The following is an 18835-nucleotide window of genomic DNA, read 5'->3' on the forward strand; positions in this document are numbered from 1 at the left end:
TATAAGGAGCTTGAACTTCTGATCTGACTGCTCAGCCTTGCTGAAAGTTTCACCAGTGGAAATGATGAAAATACTATGACTCCAGTTTTTCTAGTAGTGTGCAAAACCACCTCCCTCTTAATGCTGTAATAATCTGACAAGTGTGCGATTTGAAATCTGATCAATCTTTATTGGTGTCATATGTTGACATCCTAGATCATGTCGTGTTCAAACATTCCCCGATCAACTAACAGATACCAGTGTGTACTAACTGCAACTGGTACAGAAAATCACAGTGCATTTTGGCACTATTAGTTGGCATGCTTTCACAAGTGTTTTTGTGTTCATGAAAGTGGTACATTAAAATTCAAGCCATTGTTGTGCTCTAACACAAGCATATAAAAAATGACTCATGGTCAGAAGTGGCTGGTAAAGCTGAACAGTTAGAAAAAGTGCCACAATAGTGTTCTATATTAATATATTGTATAATAACAAGTAGTAAATCACAGCTCAGTAGAAATCAATGCAACACCATTTGTAGAAAAAAAACTGTAAAAGTACAAAATGATGGGGAGCCAGTAAAGGTTGTCCATGAGAATGGATTGCCAGTATAAAATTAGCATACTTTATAGAGTGAAATCTGTGCCAAAAGTAGAGGACTCTAAATTTCACCAATTTAATTTTTATTGCACAAGGTGAGACTTTGTATTCATATATCATGACAATTTTCTTCAGTTCATATTTTCCAAGTTAAAAGATGATTTTTTAGACGATCATTTATGAATGTATAAATAATATAATGAAAGCTCCTAATTAGAAAATGTAGGACCAAAAAATACTCCTTATTATGACAGTATACAAGTACTTCTACTGAGTGATGGGTGGGAGAAAGGTTCAATTATCCTGGACAGAAGTACCCAGACATTTGAATCTGAAATTTAATTTAAATACTTGATTTGACCGGGTGTATAAGATGAAAATAAAGTTTCATTTTTAAACTAGCACTTACAGTTTAATAACTTAAACTTTAATAACAACCCCTGAGTTGCACATTTGATTCATAAAAGCCACTGCAGTTTTGAATGTGAAAAACAATACAAGTTTGACATGCATTTGAACTTTAAAACTTCAAATGTATCAAATAAAGATGATAAAGTGAAAATTAAAACATTAATTACACTTAATTGGTGCAACCCCCAAGTTGGGCAACACAAATTGTATAGCACAAAATAAAATTGTGCTAATTTCAGATTCAACTACCTTTGGTACCAATTTCACTCCTGAAAGGAAATTGCTGCTTTGATTTACTCCAAATTATTCCAGATCAGATCTGATTGCTGATATGGCAGATTATTCGATTATTGAGGTGGAATGTCATCAGTTCTGCACAGTGGGGAACCAAAGTAGAAAAGCATGCGATCCACCTAACTAATACATATAACAAAACTATCAAAATATTTTGCTTGTGTCACAAGATGGCCCACCTGCTCACTGTCACAGAAATAATAGATTAGAAAAACAGTTTTGACATTATAAAATAAGAGCTGTCAGAAGTCTTGGTGACTTGGTCCCAACACCTTTAGACCAAGTGCAGCCTGTACATGTTGAAAGTATTGAGTGATATGTGAAGCTTGTACTTGGGCACAGCTTTTCAAGATACTTAACAATTTAATGTACCACTTACATTTTTATCCAAAAAATATTGTGAGTTGACAAAATCAACATGAGCATCCTGTGTAGCAATGACAGTATTCTGATACATTTAAATCACAGTGAATCAAAACCACCCAACCCACACGTCACGTGAGAAAGTTTTTCAGATTATATTTAGACTAAGTGCTGTGGCATTTGTTAGTTGACCAAACGTTTGGTGTTCTCTAGCGCTTTGATTAAGTAGGAATTCTACTTCGGAGGTATTCAAGCACGGCGTCAGTTCCTTTGGCCAAGATGGCCGCCCTAGGATTGCGGAAAGGGTTTCCATCAAGCATGAGGGCCCTGCGGAAGACCGGGAAGAGACGGTCAGTGAAGAAGGAAGCAAACGCCCCTTCTCATCGTCCTACACTACCCCGTTAAGTACGCGTATCCTTGCCACCTATAAACCCCCATCCCCATTTCCTCATACTCCACCACTCACTCACACATACTGCTGTAGACATAGGGACATATTCCTGCTGCAGGAAGTAGCAGTAGAGAGCAGTTCCTACCTCAGGCTGGTGCAGTTGCCCAGCTCCGGGGGCACCTGCATGATGTCATTGTTCTGCAGGTCCAGAGAGGACAACTTTTCCAGCCCCTTTAGCTGGGCTGCGTCGATGCTGCCCACCTGGTTGCTGCACATTAAAATGGCTTCAAGGCTGTAAAGCCTGTACAGCACATCTGGAAATACCTTAAACCTGTAATATTAAAAAGTGTTTAATAACAATATCGCTGATTTGCTCAGTGAATTAAACTAGGGTGTCAACCTGCCATGCAAATAAATGACTCAATACTGTAGGCTCCTAACCTGTTGAAAGACAGTATGATGGTCCGTAGGTTTGTCAAGGCCTCAAGTTCCAAAGGCAGTGATGTCAAAAGATTGTTCCTGAGGTAAGAGTAATAAAGAACAGGATATAGACATACTTGTTTGACATGATTACATTTCAGAATACCCATCTCATTTCTGTGTAATACTTTCACTTCGAGCTAAGTACTTAACCTTGGCTCAGTTAGGATATCCAGCTGTATAAATGGGATTGTATGTGCAAAAAAGAAAAATTAAATGTAATCTGTGTAAGATGTTCTGGATAAGAGGTTCTGCTGAATATAAAAAAAATCCATACCTACGGGTATTTTGGGGATTTTTTAACCCAAACATGTGGTGATAAACCATATCAACGGTTCGGCGATAAACCATATTGACGGTTACCGAATGTTTTTTTAAGTGTAATGACAATCATCGCTGCCATACAGCATATCGACTTTCTTTCATCCTTGACTCCGTATGCTGTGTGATCTTGCACAGTTGGCACTATACCTCAGGTCAATCTGAACCAGCCACTTCAGAACACAGAAATCTGCTGGGATGCTGGTCAGCTTGTTGAAACCCAAGTTGATGTCAGTGAGGGTGTCCTTCAGCTCCGCAATCCTGAAATGAAGGAGAGCCCCATTAACAAACAAGCCATCATTATATACAATTTGAATGAGGACAAGGCCTCATCACAAGGCCTAGACTTAATTGCAGTTAATTTTACAGCATCAAGTCAGTGATTATGCAGTATGTAAGTGCTCTGAAATGTCCAACTGCCAAGGTGTGATGTTACACATAACGACAGAGCTGGATACCTGGGTGGCAGTGCAGTCAGAAGGTTCTTGCTGAAGTTCACAGAGGTAATGGCACTACCGTCAACCATGTCAAACACCTCATCAGGGATGGATGCTTCCTGTTTCTCGCTGATGAGATAAAAATTAACAAAACATCTGAACCACTACAAGACAAGTGCCAAGAAAATTATAGCCTTTCCTTCTTTCCTGAAATGCAGTAAATGACCTCTGCAACTTCAAATTCACTGCCTAATGAAGAACTGATTTCAGATTTAGCCAAATGATGCTAATGTACCTGTAGTTTAAGGCCTTCAGGGTCCTAATCGCATGTACGTTGATCTTGGCTTGACTTGGAAGAGTCATCGCAGTTTTGGGAGCATCTTTGGAGAGATCCTCTGGGGGTTCCAAAATTTAAAAATGAATTTGAAAACCACATTTATTTAAAAGCCCCAGAAAGAGCTGACATTTCACAAATCTGATGAAGAGCTAAATTACAATGGTGGTTTTCTTACCTTTCTCAACAATGGGGTTACAATAGTTTAAGATTTAAGTTATTTTAATAAGCAGAATCTGACCCCATTAAAAAATAGTTGAAGAAGTAGTTCACAGATGGTTCACAGCAGTGCACCAACATTACATGTTCATTCCGATTACCAGGAAATGTGACGTCACTGCTAGCAGCATTAGCATAGTGACCACATCTTGTCAGTCAGGGTGATGTTGCTAGGAAAAGCAATGTAGCTACATAGTCCCTCTCACCAAGGAGCCTGGCCTTTTGACGATGAGGTAATACTGCTGCACTGCAAAGACCAGGCTTTGGTTCCCACATCTGGCAAGTAAGCCATTTAACTCCTCAAAAATCCAATATGATTACATATTGATTGCCCTTCTGTTGTGACTGCTGAGTCAACAACAGACTCGTCTTTTCTTTATTTAGATCCAGTATGGAGTTGGGAAAAAAGAAACTCATAACATGGTTGGCAGGAAGGAAATTTGGCAAGTCGCATGTTGGCAGGACCCTCTACCTATATTACATTGAAGGATTACCATTTTCAGGAGTTCCACCAGAAATAATGACAATGTCCACAGACTGAATGTGCGCCTCTGCTTCTAGCCAATAGCACATTAAATAAACACCTTTCATTGTAGGCCAATGCTGAGATGTATTTAGCAAACTTACTGAATGTCGCATTCATTTTTATGTTTATTGTCTGTAAGACACATTTTATGTTACAAGCAGGCAAATTTGCTTCCTGACTGTGGTTACATTATTAAAATTGATCTTTGTTGCTGTACCTTCAATGCGGCTCCTCAAATATTTCAGAAGTTCATTGGTGCCTTTCTGTAAAACAAATAAAATGGGGGAGGGGGGGGGATTATCAGCATCCAAAGACAAAGAAAGTATTCCATTCTTATTTAACTTCCACTGACAGCTCAAATGTATTAAGAGCTAGTTGGCTAAACAGGTACCATGTTTTTACCCACCGTAAGGAGGTCCCTGCGGATTGCTCTCAGAGGATTGCCTTCCAGGGACAGGATCTTCAGCTTGGGCATCTTGCCCAGGGCACATGGCAGGCTGAGTGATGCAGAAAACCGCAAAACATGAATAACCCCCCCGCTCGTGCGGTCATAAATAAAGCAGGTTCATCACCACTCTTTAAATCAAATTTCTACTTATCTCAGCACATACATTGTCTACAAACTGAAAGGTCCAGGGAAAGGGAGCATTTTTGCTTTATTTTCAGATAATGCCTTTAAAGGACATCAAGTTCAAAGACTCTAAATTAAAGGAAAATTTTACAAAATCCCAATACACATGCATATCAAGGCACATTTAAATAATTTAAAATCTGGATCTTTTTAGCTTTTTTACATAAATACCTGCTTATGTCATTGTTGGCTAGATCAAGACGCTCCAAGTCTTGGAGTAGGTTGATTTCATCAGGCAGGTTCTTCACCTTATTGTCTCTCAGCTCCAGGATACTCAGGGCACTGAGGTGATTCAGGTGTTCTGCCCCCAGAACCTCAATCTGATTGTTTCCAAGGTGGAGCTCCTGAAATAAGAAACTCAAGATTCATTGGCTTTCAAAAACCTACCTACTTCATTTCTGCTAATGACCTGAATCAGAACTTAATCACAGAAAAGAGAATACAGTTCACTGACTATATTTGCAACTGTTACACTAGTGATCTGCAGCGAAGAGTGATTTTATTAGTCCAAATAATTGCAATCAATATGAAACTAATTTTCCATTGTGTTCTCGTAGACAGTATACACCTATGTGGGAGTACTGGAGTAAGATACGAGGCAAGTCAATAGAGGAGCAATGTCTTAATTTTAAAAATAACTGCACGTCTTTCTGAAGGGTGATACAAAACGTGTTCCAAGTCACAGCAATCTGTTACCCATAGCAGCAGTCATTATTCAAAAATACTTGGTCATGGAATGCCTGAAGTGGCCAAAAAAAACCAAGCATTCAACAAAACCATGTAATAAAGCAAGATAAATGCCATTCACACTCCCTTTTCAGACCTGGTAACATCTACAACACTGTTAGACCAGACAAGACACTACATGACCAAAAGTGTGCGGACACCCCTTCTAATTAGGGGGTTTGGCTACCACATCCATTGCAAACAGGTGCATAAAATCAAGTACACAGCCATGTATGTCATGTAGATGCAATCAGATATAACAAGCATTTAAACTAAGGACTTGACCATTGATAAGGCAGCTTGATGTCCCTGACATACCTTGAGGGTTTGGCAGGATGGTAACTCAGGGAGACAGCACAATTTGTTGTGCCGCAAGTAAAGCTGTTCCAGGGAGGCCATGTTAGCCAAGACAGGAGGAACACTTTCCAGCTGATTCTGGGTGCAGTCCAGCAGCTTCAACCCTGCAGGATTTCACTGCATCAAACTGGGGTTACAAGTAGGGCAAGCTCTGTATGGCCTCAAGGGAAAATGCTTGTCAGACATTATAGTCATGTTTTCAGTTTCTGTTCTCAGCGCGCTGGTCAAAATTTTGCTCTTCGTACAAATTGATAGCAAAAAAGAATCACATTTTGCACTTATGACAAATCAAGCTATAAACTTGGTACCAACTGAAATGTTAGTTTTCTGCCACAAAAAAGTTTTTTAAAAGATGAAACTGACCTTAAATGTGTGCTTGCATTTTCAGAGAAATATTGTCCCATTCTACTCTTTGTGGAAACTGACTCAAAATACAAGTTTAAATTTCACCAAGAGATGTCCACGAGGGTTTGGATAGAATTTGAAACAGAAAATGTTATATTTAGATGTAAGGCACACCTCATTGCTACAAGCCATTCATTCATTCTCTTGATGTATATCTAATACATAGCATTTCTCTGTGCTTACTATGTACTGTCACACTACAAACTTTAGGTATATTAGGTCCCGTTTTCCATCTGTTGCTTTGTTGTTGCACTAAAAGCACTGCATCCCATCAAATACAATATATTGGCTTCAGATCAGAAACTGAAACATACCTGTAAATGTATAACATTTGACATATGTATGCACTGCCAGTAAACACTAATGTAATATACACAGACAAGGCATGTTCTGAATCAAACTTTTTTTCTGTTGAGGTCCTGTATATTGTGGGGACTTACTTTTCAAGCCACTGATTCCAAGGGGAAGGCTCTTTAGCTTGTTGTAAGACACGTTGAGCTTCACAAGGTTAGTCAGATTGCCCAACCTTTCAGGGAGAGTTGTCATCTCATTGTTGGAAAGATCCTTCAATCCACACAATGATACATTATATGACTTCATCCCAAATACAATCTCCATTAATCCATTTACATGTCAGGAGAGTATCCTTATATTAATTTCAATATTCAAAGAATGAAGACACCATTAGTGTATCATTACTGACTTGCTGGAATTTAAATCCAAAAAAGTGCAAGAGACATTGAAACTCAAGTGGACAACAGTGCATGAAACTCACAATATCATCCAAATTTGTCAGCTGACCCATTCCATCTGAAAGTTCTTCCAGTAGATTCTGCTGTAGCTGCAAACTTCGGAGGTTCTTCAGAAGCCATACCTCCTCAGGTAGCTCCTTCAGTTTATTATGGCTGCACACAGATGACAAGAAAAATACTCTTTAGATTAAGTTATTTCTAAAAGAACTGAGAAAGACGGACATTACATCTCTAACTTTCCAACTCTGCTATACTAAAAGAGCTGTGGGGCGACAAAAGTATTAAAACTATTTTTAAAAATAGTTGCATTACATAAGAGTAAGGAAGGCACTCGGTTATATGCCCATCAATAGGTCATGTACACTGGTTCAGATATGTACCAGCCAGGAAAAGTACATGAAATCCTAAAATACCTCAGATTGAGTTTTTGAAGGTTTTCCAGCTCTCCAATTGATTTTGGTAGAGTAGTAAGTTGATTGTCATGGACCTTGAAAATATGTAAAGAAAGAAAAATAAATTAGGTCAGTTTTTTTTTTTGGTGCTCATTCAGTTTATAATAATAATAATAATATTATAAAATACTATTCGTTGCAGTGATGCTCAGTATCTTATATTTTGGGTCAAATGTTGTATAGCGGAAGGTTACATGCACAACTTTCACCATCAACCTGAATATTACCGTTACAGAACATTTACTGAAACAGGTTAACAAGACAGTTACGAGGTAACATCCTCAAGGGTACAACAAGCGTCCTCGTCGTAGTTGTATAACTTGTGATCTTTGCTTTGGTTTTCTTTCATCACCACAAATTGGCCACGTGAATCATTACTTTGTGTCCAATTTCAACGTCAAAACATCGGTAAATAACGAAACCTGATACCCACATCTAAAACAACAAGAGCAGGAAAAAGTCTGATATCTTCGGACAGACTATTCAACTTGTTTGAAGACAGCAGCAACTTGGTTAGATCCGTCTGCTCCCACCAGCGGTCGCTGCCTCCAAAAGATAGGTTCTGCTGCGCTTCCTCTGGTGTGTCTACATTCAGCCTCCATACGCTCTCTGGCACTAAAAAGCAGGACACATTAGATAATCTACATAACGATATAGAAATAAACAATTTACGCAATTGGTCTCTGAACAGTCGCCTCAGACAAACAATGTCAAAGGAAAATAGCAATCTTGCTACATAAAGTCAGTGATCGCCTAGTCTACCTAATGTAACGTTAGATAACCACTGGCTCTTGTAATCGCTATATATTACGTGGACGGACAACTAACTGGGGGCTCTTTCATCTGGTTAAAATTCCGTTCTACGGTCCAGCTAAGTCAACTAGCTAGATAACTGAACTCTTAACCTTAAGTTACACTAGTCTACTTCTGGTGTCCACTCGGCCAGCAACGTAGCCTTACGTTTACTTAATTTAATAAATTCAGGAACGTATAGCTATAGGCTAGCTACACTGTTTAACGGTAGGTTCTACAACTGAGAAAATAACAGACCTTACCGTAATTTAGCTAGACTAGATCGAGTCTATAATAGTTGTATCGAGATGTATCGATATATTCGCTGGTTACCTAGATTCGGTAACTTTTTTACTGTGTAGCTAGCTATCGATAGATACCATAAAGCTACGCCAACACCCTCCTGTTGGACACTAGACTAGTTTTAAACCACCTTACCTACAGTTAAACCTCGCCCGGTGAGATTTAGTTGACCACTCTTTCTTGCTGCATTTAATAATCCACGGGGTACTGGGGATTCTTGTATTTGCGTTTTAAATCCAGCCCTAGAATCAATTTTGCCGTCTCTTTTGAACCGAGACATAGCTAGGCTAGCTAACCAGCTAGAGATCAACTACTGTTATGCGTTAACGTTATGTGGAGATGAGTGTGTTTACAGCTTGCGCTAGTTCTGACTACGTGTATGTTGCTATATATGTATTTGCAGAATGATTAAAGAAATGCTAAATCACTAACATTATGGATAACATCATCCAGTTAGTCTGAATTTCCACAATAACTAGCTAGAGAAATTGCTGCATTTGAAACACGACAATGCCGTTGTGAAGGCGTAACACAGCGCAAAATTCTACGCAAAATCGTAGATCAGTATAATATGTGGAGTGGTCATAGTGGATACAATCCAATGGTACAACCAGTCATCCTCTTGATGTACAGATCAGGAAAGAGCGCATGGTTGAGCGCAATGTGATTACAATAAAATGCGGAGTGGGAGGGAGTGGTTCGATTAATCTGGAGTGATGCTCCACAAACTAATCTAATTGGAAACATGCCCAGAATGGGTTGAAAATCATTAACATATAAAGGCAAATTGATCACATATACCAATAATGTACTACATTGGCATACTAAAATTGATCTGCACGCCAAATCACTGATTTCAAATTCATGCTGAGTCACACATAATTGTATTCACAAAGTAACAACAAAAAGTGTTAAGGACCTTGGGAGCCCAAAAGAACAATAAGCATTAGTTTGGTGGTTTTTTATTGCGTTCATTCAGCCTTAATCTGGCGCTGACATTGTCAATGATTACGACTGTAATTGATAATGCAAAATAATAATAATAATAATAATTTTCTATTTTGTAAAACGGAATTTTCAGTACCATGAGTTGTTCTATGCACAACAGTAGAGGTCCATGGCACACATAGCCTACATTTAGGTAATACATTGAAATAATTCCCTCATTTCAGGACTCCAGAACAATGCCCTGCTACTTGACTCATGTAACAGCAAAACGTCTAATCCTTTGCAATAGACTGAACCATAGACTGTAGAAAAATCTATGGACACGCAAGGGAAAATAACTGCGACTCATACAAATGATAATCATCACATAATAATTTACTATTTGCCTTGGAATTAAACATTGTTAGGCAGTGCGATATATTATTTTAGGTTCGAAATAAAAGCTTGAAAATCCTGTTTTAGTATAACTGGTTTGAAATGGACTGGCCTTCATGTATGCATTAACACTGTTAAGGCTATTTACAGTGCAGTAATACATTGGTATTAAGTAGCAATAGATACAATCACTAACTAGATAGATTATTTTTACATTTTCACTTCTCTAATTCACGTCTTCTATCCTCTTCCAACGATACCGGAAGGCAGCACAGTTTCTGCAAAACCACGCATGCGCTGTTACTAGGGGCTTGTGGGAAATTCGACCAAAAGACAAAACTATAACGTTAGCGAGCTAACTAGCTACATGGCGGAGAGTAGGGACGGAATCGATTGTTTGAGCCAAAAACTTTACAAATAGCATTTTTTTTCAAGGAATCCTTTTAAAATTAAGAAGGTTACACACGGATAGTGTTCCTGTGTTTTTTCTTCTTTTTAAATCGTTAAAGTCGGTTATATATCGAAAAAATGAATTCAAACACGAATGTAATACAAGTGACGAACGTGTCTCCCAGCACAACATCGGAGCAGATGAGAACACTCTTTGGATTCTTGGGGAAAATCGAAGAATTGAAATTATTTCCTCCTGAGTAAGTTAATAAAACGGTTACTATAAGTACCTTGGTTTAGCTGTAGGTGAATCTGCGGAGAGTTAAATGGGTTTTCCTACGCGCTAGCTTTTTATCCGTCAAGATGACGGACGGGCTGGAAAAGGAAAATTTGACTCGGGCCTTTTTGGCCTTCTCGTATTTCAAAAGCCGAACTAGCTAACGTTAGACCGCTAGGGCTGCGAAAGCTTGGTGGCTTGCTAGATGTTACTAGCTTGCGGTTCTGCGGGCTCCCGCCAACAGGAGTACTGCATTAGATGGAGGTTGCTGGCTTGCTAGTTAGTCTATTGCTGAACTACGATGGATGACACGGAATGCGGACGATCTGTTGTGTGTAGTTTTGCTGATTGTCCAGCAAGCTACCGTTTGCAAGCTAAACGGATCAACGTAGGAATCGGTCCCACGCGCCCTCTATAGTTGTAGTTCCATAGCTTGCTAGCTGACGAACCTACTATTTTACAGTAGCTAGCAAAATAAAGTCAAAGCGGCCCACTGGCTAGGTTGAACGGCTTTCTGGATCATGTGCCGCTGGCATTGCTGTGCAAAACGCGATATTTCGTTTTGGCGTTTGCTGCGCCTTCCTTCTAATAAGGATGTTAATAACTTTTGCAGTACCATCAAACCAAGTGGTAGCCTTGCCAACAAATCAAACATAATTTAGCAGGCTGCGCGGTGGAGAGCAAGTCGGTGCTAATTTGCTGGCTACGTTTATTAATATCATGTACGCTAGTACGTAGCTAGCCAGTGCATGCACGCCCGTTGCTCAGGAAAAAGATTGAGCCGCTGAACTCACGTTTAACGTAAAATGAACAAGCAGTTAACGTTAATTGGGGAGTGCATATTTCTGTGCAGTGAGTAAGCCAAAAATTAACTTATATGTTCTGTGCTTTTGCTGTTTTTCACCTGTCGAATAACAGCTGGCTGCACCTCATAGCAACTGCATTTAAAGGTAGGAGGCACGAGACATCCTCCCTTGGCGCTTTTACGGCAAAGGCAAGACGGTTGAGCTGAGGATTGCACAATTGATCTTTTTACGCCTGCTAGCTTCCATTTCCAGATGAATATAGATAATGAGATCCAGCGACATCATCAGAGCATGGCCAGAGTATTGGAAGTACCTGTTCAGAAAAGTTGAATCTGCTAATAACGGTTGACTGGATTTTTGAAGCTGTAAACATATCTGTATTTCTTGCACAACCAGTTTATATTTTCTTCCAGTGAATCTCCCTTGCCAGTGACTTCACGTGTCTGTTTTGTAAAGTTCCTTGAATCTGAATCTGTGGGAGTGTCTCAGCATTTGACAAACACAGTCTTCGTGGATAGAGCCTTGATAGTCGTCCCATTTGCTGAAGGTTTGTACATTCTTTTTATCTTTATTTTATTGTATGATTGTCCCCTTGTACTTCAGAAAGCAATTGATTTGCATGGCTAAGGAATCTCATAACATACCCTTGGTATACTGTAGGAAACACCGATTAATGAAAATTGAGCTTCAAACTGCTTGCTTATGTATGCTTATTTTACAAATTTACCTATGAATCAAAAGGGCAAAACAAACCCCTTTTCTCCCTGCATCCGATGTGCTGATCTGCAAAGCAGGTTGCATCATTATGGCATACAAAGTCCCCTGTAGCACATGAGCGGTGCAGTTTCTTCACTGTTAAAGAAGCCATTGAACTCCATGCAGTATACCAAGGTCCGGATGAAGCTGGGATTGCTTTGAAGGAAGGAAGGAGTGAGGGAGACTGGGCTGGGACACCATAAAGAGGGAGAACTAGACACTTTTCATGTGTAACCATGCATTTCCCCTTTAGATTATTCTCTATTAAACTTTTTTCTCTGTTATTTGTGTGTGTGATTTTTGTAGTGGAGAAGGCATTTGCAGAGCCCCCTCCTTGATGACTGAAACTGGTCCTCTGCAGCCATCAGGGGATTGTAGACAATTACAAAAGGCCAGCCAGCATTCAAGCCCCACTCTTCCCCCCCACCCCCACCCCCCCAGTGTTCTCTGCTTTTTGGTTTTAAGGGCTTTTTAGTCAGAATGATGTATTGTAGCAGGCCAATAAATTTGTATGAAGTTAAATTATTGCAGTGTAGCCAGTTCAATATAAAAAGCCAATTCTGGTGCATACTCTGTATGCAAAGGAAAATCTTAAGTAAAAGCTACTACTTTCAAATTGTTAAAGTGCTATACTATATTGCTACGCTATTAATTACGTGAGCTAAATCCTGAATCGATCTTTGAAGCGGTTTGTACACTGCAATTTCATATGTGTTACAAATATGACATAAAATTATATATATATTTATATATATATATATATATATACGTACACATACATACATACATTACCTATATACCTATTCAGGGATTATTATCTTTGTTTACATAATATTAACACGGTAAGAGACTGAGAAGGGAAACAGAAGCATTGCATGGCATTTTTTTGGGCTGGGATGACTAACTATCACGTTAAGTGCCACTTTTATTGCCTTCGTTTGTTGGCAGCACCTGTTTTAGTCATGGTGATGATTCATTTGCTTCACTGGTCCTGGGCTTTTCCTACTCAGTGAAATGTGCACTAGGGGAAAAATTGCACATTTGTTGAGCTCTTTTGCCAGTGTACATATCTGTGTTTTCTTCCCCCAAGAGCATATGATCGGACCAAAGTGATGTTTGCATTAACAAGGAGTAAGGCTCGACATGCTGTAAATATCTTTGTGAACCCACTCCTCATGACGCAAGAAGGATCTAATACCTTTTTAACGGTGGTCTTTCTTTTTTGTTGTTGTGTTTTACAGTTCTTTTTCCTGGTTCAGCCAGTCCTATATACCAGGCCCTGCTGAAAATACCACCCAACAGTTTTGTCTTCTGCAGCTAATCCTGTTTCTCAAGTGCCCTTTCTGCCCTTTCTGTGTTGTCTGTTTTCTGTAAAGATGGCAGATTTTGTTTCAAGTGAAATTAATTTTTCCGATGTATGCATACCCATGGATCATCTCATAAGGTTTCCCTTATTTATTTTCCCTTCAGCATTGGGCACATAACTTACTAATGTAAGCAGGGCTTTTGCTGGTAGTAATCCTTGATGAGCACACAGATTACTGTGCTTTTGTTGTTTTAAGCGGGCAAGCACAACAAGGTAAGCAACCAGGCGGCCTGTCAATAATTATACCGGCAGCCTGAAACATTAGTCACCAGCAAAAGCCCGAAAAGTCTGATTAAGATTAAATGTCTAGGTTTTTTTTTTTGTTTGTGTATGGTAAGTTAGACCATCAAAAAAACAAACTGTACCATGCTGTTGACTCCCAAAAATCATGAACTCTTTTGTTTTGTGTATCTTGATTTTTCTGTGTGCTTTATAGCGAAGCCGTCGACGCGAGTCGCTTGTTCATAAAACGTCTTATGAAACTTGAGAGCACACCCCAGTGGAGACCGGCTGTGCTCGCTTACGTTTGGTTCATGACTTAAAAAACAAGTACAGGTGATAACATCTTGGCAGTGTTAACCACAGTAGTGTGTATTGTGACATTGATCTCATATTATGTTACAATAATAAGTAGGGTAAGGGGAAAAAGAAAAAAATCTTTCAAATTTGCTGATTTCACAAAAAAAAGGAAGCAGTATTGATATCAGTACAGATGTATTATTGACTTAGTATTCTGTCTAAGGAGCTGACTGCTTTTTTTTCTGGGTGTGTGTTGTATTTTGTGATTGATGTTTGAGACGGCACATGTTAACTCCTGTTTGTTTTCCTGCAGGAGTTATTCCTGATGAGACTAAAGCTTTGTCATTGCTGGCGCCCGCTAACGCTGTAGCAGGCATGTTGCCAGGCGGAGGCCTTCTGCCGACTCCAAATCCACTCGCATCCGTAAGTTTAAGCCAAAGCTGCATAAGTTACACATTTCCTCAATGCATGGACGACACATCAACAGCTGTGTGACCAGTTACATCTATTAGATTACTGGAATGAGATTTTTATAAAAACAAAAACATTTTTACGTTTTTGTGGGAAATCTGGCTGTTTTGAGCAAAATGAATGTGTGCATTGTTCAGAGCAGGAAAGATTGTGCCAGGACACGCTTTGAGATGTTGATAAAATCCCTGGTATTTGGAACATCAGGCGTTATATGTAATTAGTAGTGGATTGATGTTTCGCAGATGGGAGGTGTCCCTTTGGGTGCCATGGGAGGTCCCACACTCGACCCTGCCCTCGCCGCGCTGGGTTTGCAAGGGTCCAACATGAATCCCCAGGTGCGTGTAGATCTTTGGGTGTATTTTCAAATATAGCCACACGTTAAGATGAAGTTATCTGAAGCTAAGACTTGGAATATTTTTAATTGTGCTGACCTGTATTCTTCCTACAGTCTCTGACAGCCGATCAGCTCCTGAAGCTCATGACATCTGTAGATCCAAAGTAAGTATGACTGTGTTTCTGTTGCAGATTGCATTTGCATAACACAGGACCGTTGATAGTGTCCAGGGCCTATCAGGAAAAAAGGATTCAGACATAAAACGGCAAATTAGCGGAACCTGAAATGAATAAGTCGTTAAACAGAAATTGGGTGATGAAAATGTAAAGTACATACAGCCTCTGAATTGTAGTGTGTTAATTCGCATCGCTAACTTTAACACGTTTGGGATGAATGTGCTTTTCTTTTGAGCAGGTTGAACCATATGGCGGCGGGGCTGAATATGAATCCTGGAATGAAAGCAGACACCTCCAACAAAGAGATTGAGGAGGCCATGAAGCGGGTCCGAGAAGCACAGTCATTGATCTCCGCTGCGATCGAGCCCGGGAGTGAGTTTCCCCAGTACGCCACACGGTGGCCATTGTTGTTATTGCGCTGAAAAAAAGACCGATTAGCTATATCGTGCAGCCCTGATATTAATCTGTATCTGCAAATCTGTAACAAGGACGTGTATTTGCAGATAAGAAAGATGACAAGCGGAAGCATTCAAGGTCCAGGTCCCGATCAAGGCGAAGGAGGTCTCGGTCTCGCTCTAGACACAGGTACAAGTACAGGACCGCATTTTCATACGTTCTCTCGTAGGGCACTACGGTGGGTTATTGCAGCCTGCTCAATGCTGACAGCGGAATTGACCGTGTATGTTCCGCAGGCGGTCCAAGAGCAGATCAAGACGCAGGACTCGTTCGAGGAGCAAAAGGCGCTCCAAAAGCCCTCGCAGGAGGAAGTCTCATTCAAAGGACAGGAGCAGACGCTCACGGAGTAAATCCAGGTGAGTGGTCCGGCCCTCCCAGGCCTGTCAAACGGGTTCAAGTAGTCGCTTTTAAATTTGGGGGGGAAAAAAAAATGTGGATGTCTTTGTAAAGGTTGTTGTCATCATCTGTGAAGGGATAGAAAGAAGGAGAAGGAGGTCAAGAAGCGCTCCAAAACGCCCCCAAAGAGCTACAGCACCACCAGAAGGTCCCGAAGCATCAGCCGGTAAGCGTTCGCTTCGCCACCGCTGGTTTCGCGAGTCATTGTGATTGACAAGTGACATGAAAGCAGTTGATGCCATTTAGATTTTGTCCCTCCCATTTCCCCTGAGTCATCTGCAGCAGTGTTTCCTGGAAGTTGAGCCTCGGCCTTACTGTGAACTTGCTCTTTATCCCAACAGTGTGCTGCATTGTTGCGCTGCTGCAGGATTGCGTGTTGTTTTACATAGTGATGTTTTATTCGACATGTGACAGGAGGCGCAGAAGAAGCCGCAGTGCGACCCGATCTCCGAAGAAGTCCAGGTCCCCGAAGAGGAAGCTCTCCAGGTCTCCCTCTCCCAGAAGGTACGTTCGGTCCATCGTCGGTGCTGGTTTACGAAGCACCTTTCCATAGGAATAAATGAGCGCTTCATCTCCTGTTTTCCACAGGCACAAGAAGGAAAAGAAGAAGGACAAGGAGAGAGAGAGGGAGCGTGACAGGGGAAGGAAAGAGGAGAAGGACAGAAGCAGGGAAGTAAGAGAACGGTCAACTAGCAAAAAGAAGAAGAGCAAGGACAAGGAGAAAGAGAGGGAAAAGAAGTCTGACACTGAGAAGGGAGATGTGAAGGTACGGGCTTTTGGTTGATATTTAAAAAAAAAAAAATTCAGTTCCTCTATTGCGGCGGGGTCATTTTGGAAATGAGTGAAGCAAAGTTCCATATGTAATGCCCTTTAGTTTCAAGTAAGACTGGATTTTGGCAGTAATTGATGGGGCTGTGGAGAACTGTCATTTTGACTGCATTGTTCCTTTGCGCTACCAGGAATGTGCCGTTATTTCTGCAGACCATTTAGGTAATGAACAAAGCTTAATGTATAACTGTTTAATCAACACAGCGCTCTAAACATGGACTGTTGCAACCAGAGATGACTATTAAGGCAGAAGTGAATCAGGTATGATGCGATTTTATTGCTTGCTGTTTTCTTTGAACGGTCTGCAGAAATACTAATATGGTATTAATTAATTCTGCAGTACTTATTTGATCCATAGATGGCTTGTCTCCATGTAGGTTTGTTTTTTCCATTGTCTGTTCTTATTACCCTTTGAATCTAAACATGTTTTTTTAAACCTGATGGACATTACTTACTTAATTGACAGACTTGAATAAATTGGTGGACATTTTTTGTTGAATGGCATCCATTTTCTTCTTCCTTCAGGTCACCAGAGATTACGACGAGGAAGAGCAGGGCTATGACAGCGAAAAGGAAAAGGAGGAGAAGATTCACACTGACCAGAGTGAATCCCCAAAGCCCAAGGAGCCTTCAGTGGACAAGACCGAAGGGGGGGTAACGGTGAAGGAGTCCAAAGTCAACGGCGACGATCACCACGAGGAAGACATGGAAATGAGCGACTGATCGCTTCCAAACGAATCTGCCATCCTTGCAAACCTTTTACTAGAATGTGCATTGACACCATTCCACAAGCTTTTCGTTTATTTTTGAAGACTGCAAGAAATATGCTTTATTACTCCATAGAAGCTGGCAGGTTAAAATGTAGTCTTAACTTTGGGGGGGGAAAAAACTGCAGTGGTTTTTTTTTTGTTGTATTAAAACAATTTGCATCTTTCCAGTCTCAGTAGGATAGACCATGTAGGATTAGCCAGTTTATCTTAAGTAGGTGGAATGACCTGTGTGCATGTGAAAACTGTTCAACTTAAGTTGTTTGTAATAAAAAAATAATAAAAACATACCACAAAAAAATCACTTTAGGAAAATGGTTTTAAGATTTTATTGCTGTAATTTTGTCAAGGGCCTGTGATGTTGAGGAGCCCTGATACATGTTGAGCACAATTCATATTTTTTGTGCTTCAAATTATACTGAAGAGTAAACCGGTAGAGTAAACATGAACTATTGAATTATGTAAATTTTAAAAATATTTGAGGAATTGGTCACTTGTCAAATACTGCATTTTATATTAAGCGGAATTACTGTAATTTAGATGTGGCTTGCTTTCAACTAGAATAATACTTTTCACTGAAAGCTCTATCTGGTGGAGTATAAATTGCATTTGTTGTCCTTGCTTCACTCGACAGTTAATACAGATTTGCTATTCATGGAGTCTTGTGGTGCTTTCAAACTTCCCCTTTCTCATAATATCCAGTAGGTTGAAATACTTTTTGTGGGTGTAATCGCTCCATGTCCCTGTCAAATTTTGCCATGTTTTATTAGTGAAAACCTTTGATAATAAAACTTGTTGGAAAAACTTGTAGATTGATTATTTTGTCAATTTTAACTGAAGTAGAATGTCTCTGTGGCCAGATCTGAAATGTGGAAGGAAAATTGGATTGGGGAGTAAGCAATTTGGAAATGGAGCAAACTAAACATTAGTCCATTTTGTGGAGGACCCCCAAAGTGTCGTGTTCATTTTGGGAAGTCCTGCTTTAGCTTATTCTTGCCCCCCCTTTTTTGTTCATTTTTTAAAACATCACTGCTGCATTAAATCAAATTAAATGACCAAATTTGATGTGTTTTGACAAGTAATGCCCACTTAAGAACTGATTGCTTTCGTTGTGTATGACTCGTTCTGATTCACACTGATGCTATTAGGTCCCAACATAGCCACTGTTGGATGTAGGCAAAAATGTACTTTACTCTT

General features: G+C 40.0%; 2 protein-coding genes across 17 annotated transcripts; one reads left to right on the forward strand and one right to left on the reverse strand.

The window, feature by feature from the left end:
* Window positions 1-143: 143 nt before the first annotated feature.
* lrrc40 (leucine rich repeat containing 40) lies at window positions 144-9368 on the reverse strand. Its single transcript, XM_035413375.1, has 15 exons — window positions 8909-9368; window positions 8112-8293; window positions 7640-7713; window positions 7250-7379; window positions 6915-7038; window positions 6031-6173; window positions 5158-5330; window positions 4762-4852; window positions 4573-4618; window positions 3572-3671; window positions 3298-3405; window positions 2990-3100; window positions 2480-2557; window positions 2184-2369; window positions 144-1974 (listed from the first exon to the last, which is right to left on the reverse strand). The coding sequence occupies exons 1-15, from the start codon at window positions 9051-9053 to the stop codon at window positions 1869-1871; spliced, it is 1797 nt and encodes a 598-aa protein (XP_035269266.1). The 5' UTR covers window positions 9054-9368; the 3' UTR covers window positions 144-1868.
* A 1052-nt stretch (window positions 9369-10420) lies between these two features.
* On the forward strand, window positions 10421-18448 carry LOC118225240 (serine/arginine-rich splicing factor 11-like). 16 transcript variants are annotated; one of them, XM_035413378.1, is made up of 13 exons: window positions 10422-10746; window positions 11983-12116; window positions 14524-14633; window positions 14906-15016; window positions 15130-15179; window positions 15430-15563; window positions 15695-15776; window positions 15884-16003; window positions 16120-16209; window positions 16458-16547; window positions 16632-16809; window positions 17076-17132; window positions 17397-18448. In XM_035413378.1, the coding sequence occupies exons 1-13, from the start codon at window positions 10625-10627 to the stop codon at window positions 17592-17594; spliced, it is 1476 nt and encodes a 491-aa protein (XP_035269269.1). In that variant the 5' UTR covers window positions 10422-10624; the 3' UTR covers window positions 17595-18448. The 16 variants fall into 16 exon arrangements, with proteins under 16 accessions (XP_035269273.1, XP_035269269.1, XP_035269270.1 ...); XM_035413379.1 differs by having other exon boundaries at window positions 14924-15016; window positions 15427-15563; XM_035413380.1 differs by having other exon boundaries at window positions 10423-10746; window positions 14924-15016.
* The last annotated feature ends 387 nt before the right edge of the window (window positions 18449-18835 follow it).

The sequence above is a fragment of the Anguilla anguilla genome, chromosome 4 (assembly GCF_013347855.1).
Source record: "Anguilla anguilla isolate fAngAng1 chromosome 4, fAngAng1.pri, whole genome shotgun sequence".
Classification (NCBI taxonomy): Eukaryota; Metazoa; Chordata; class Actinopteri; order Anguilliformes; family Anguillidae; genus Anguilla; species Anguilla anguilla.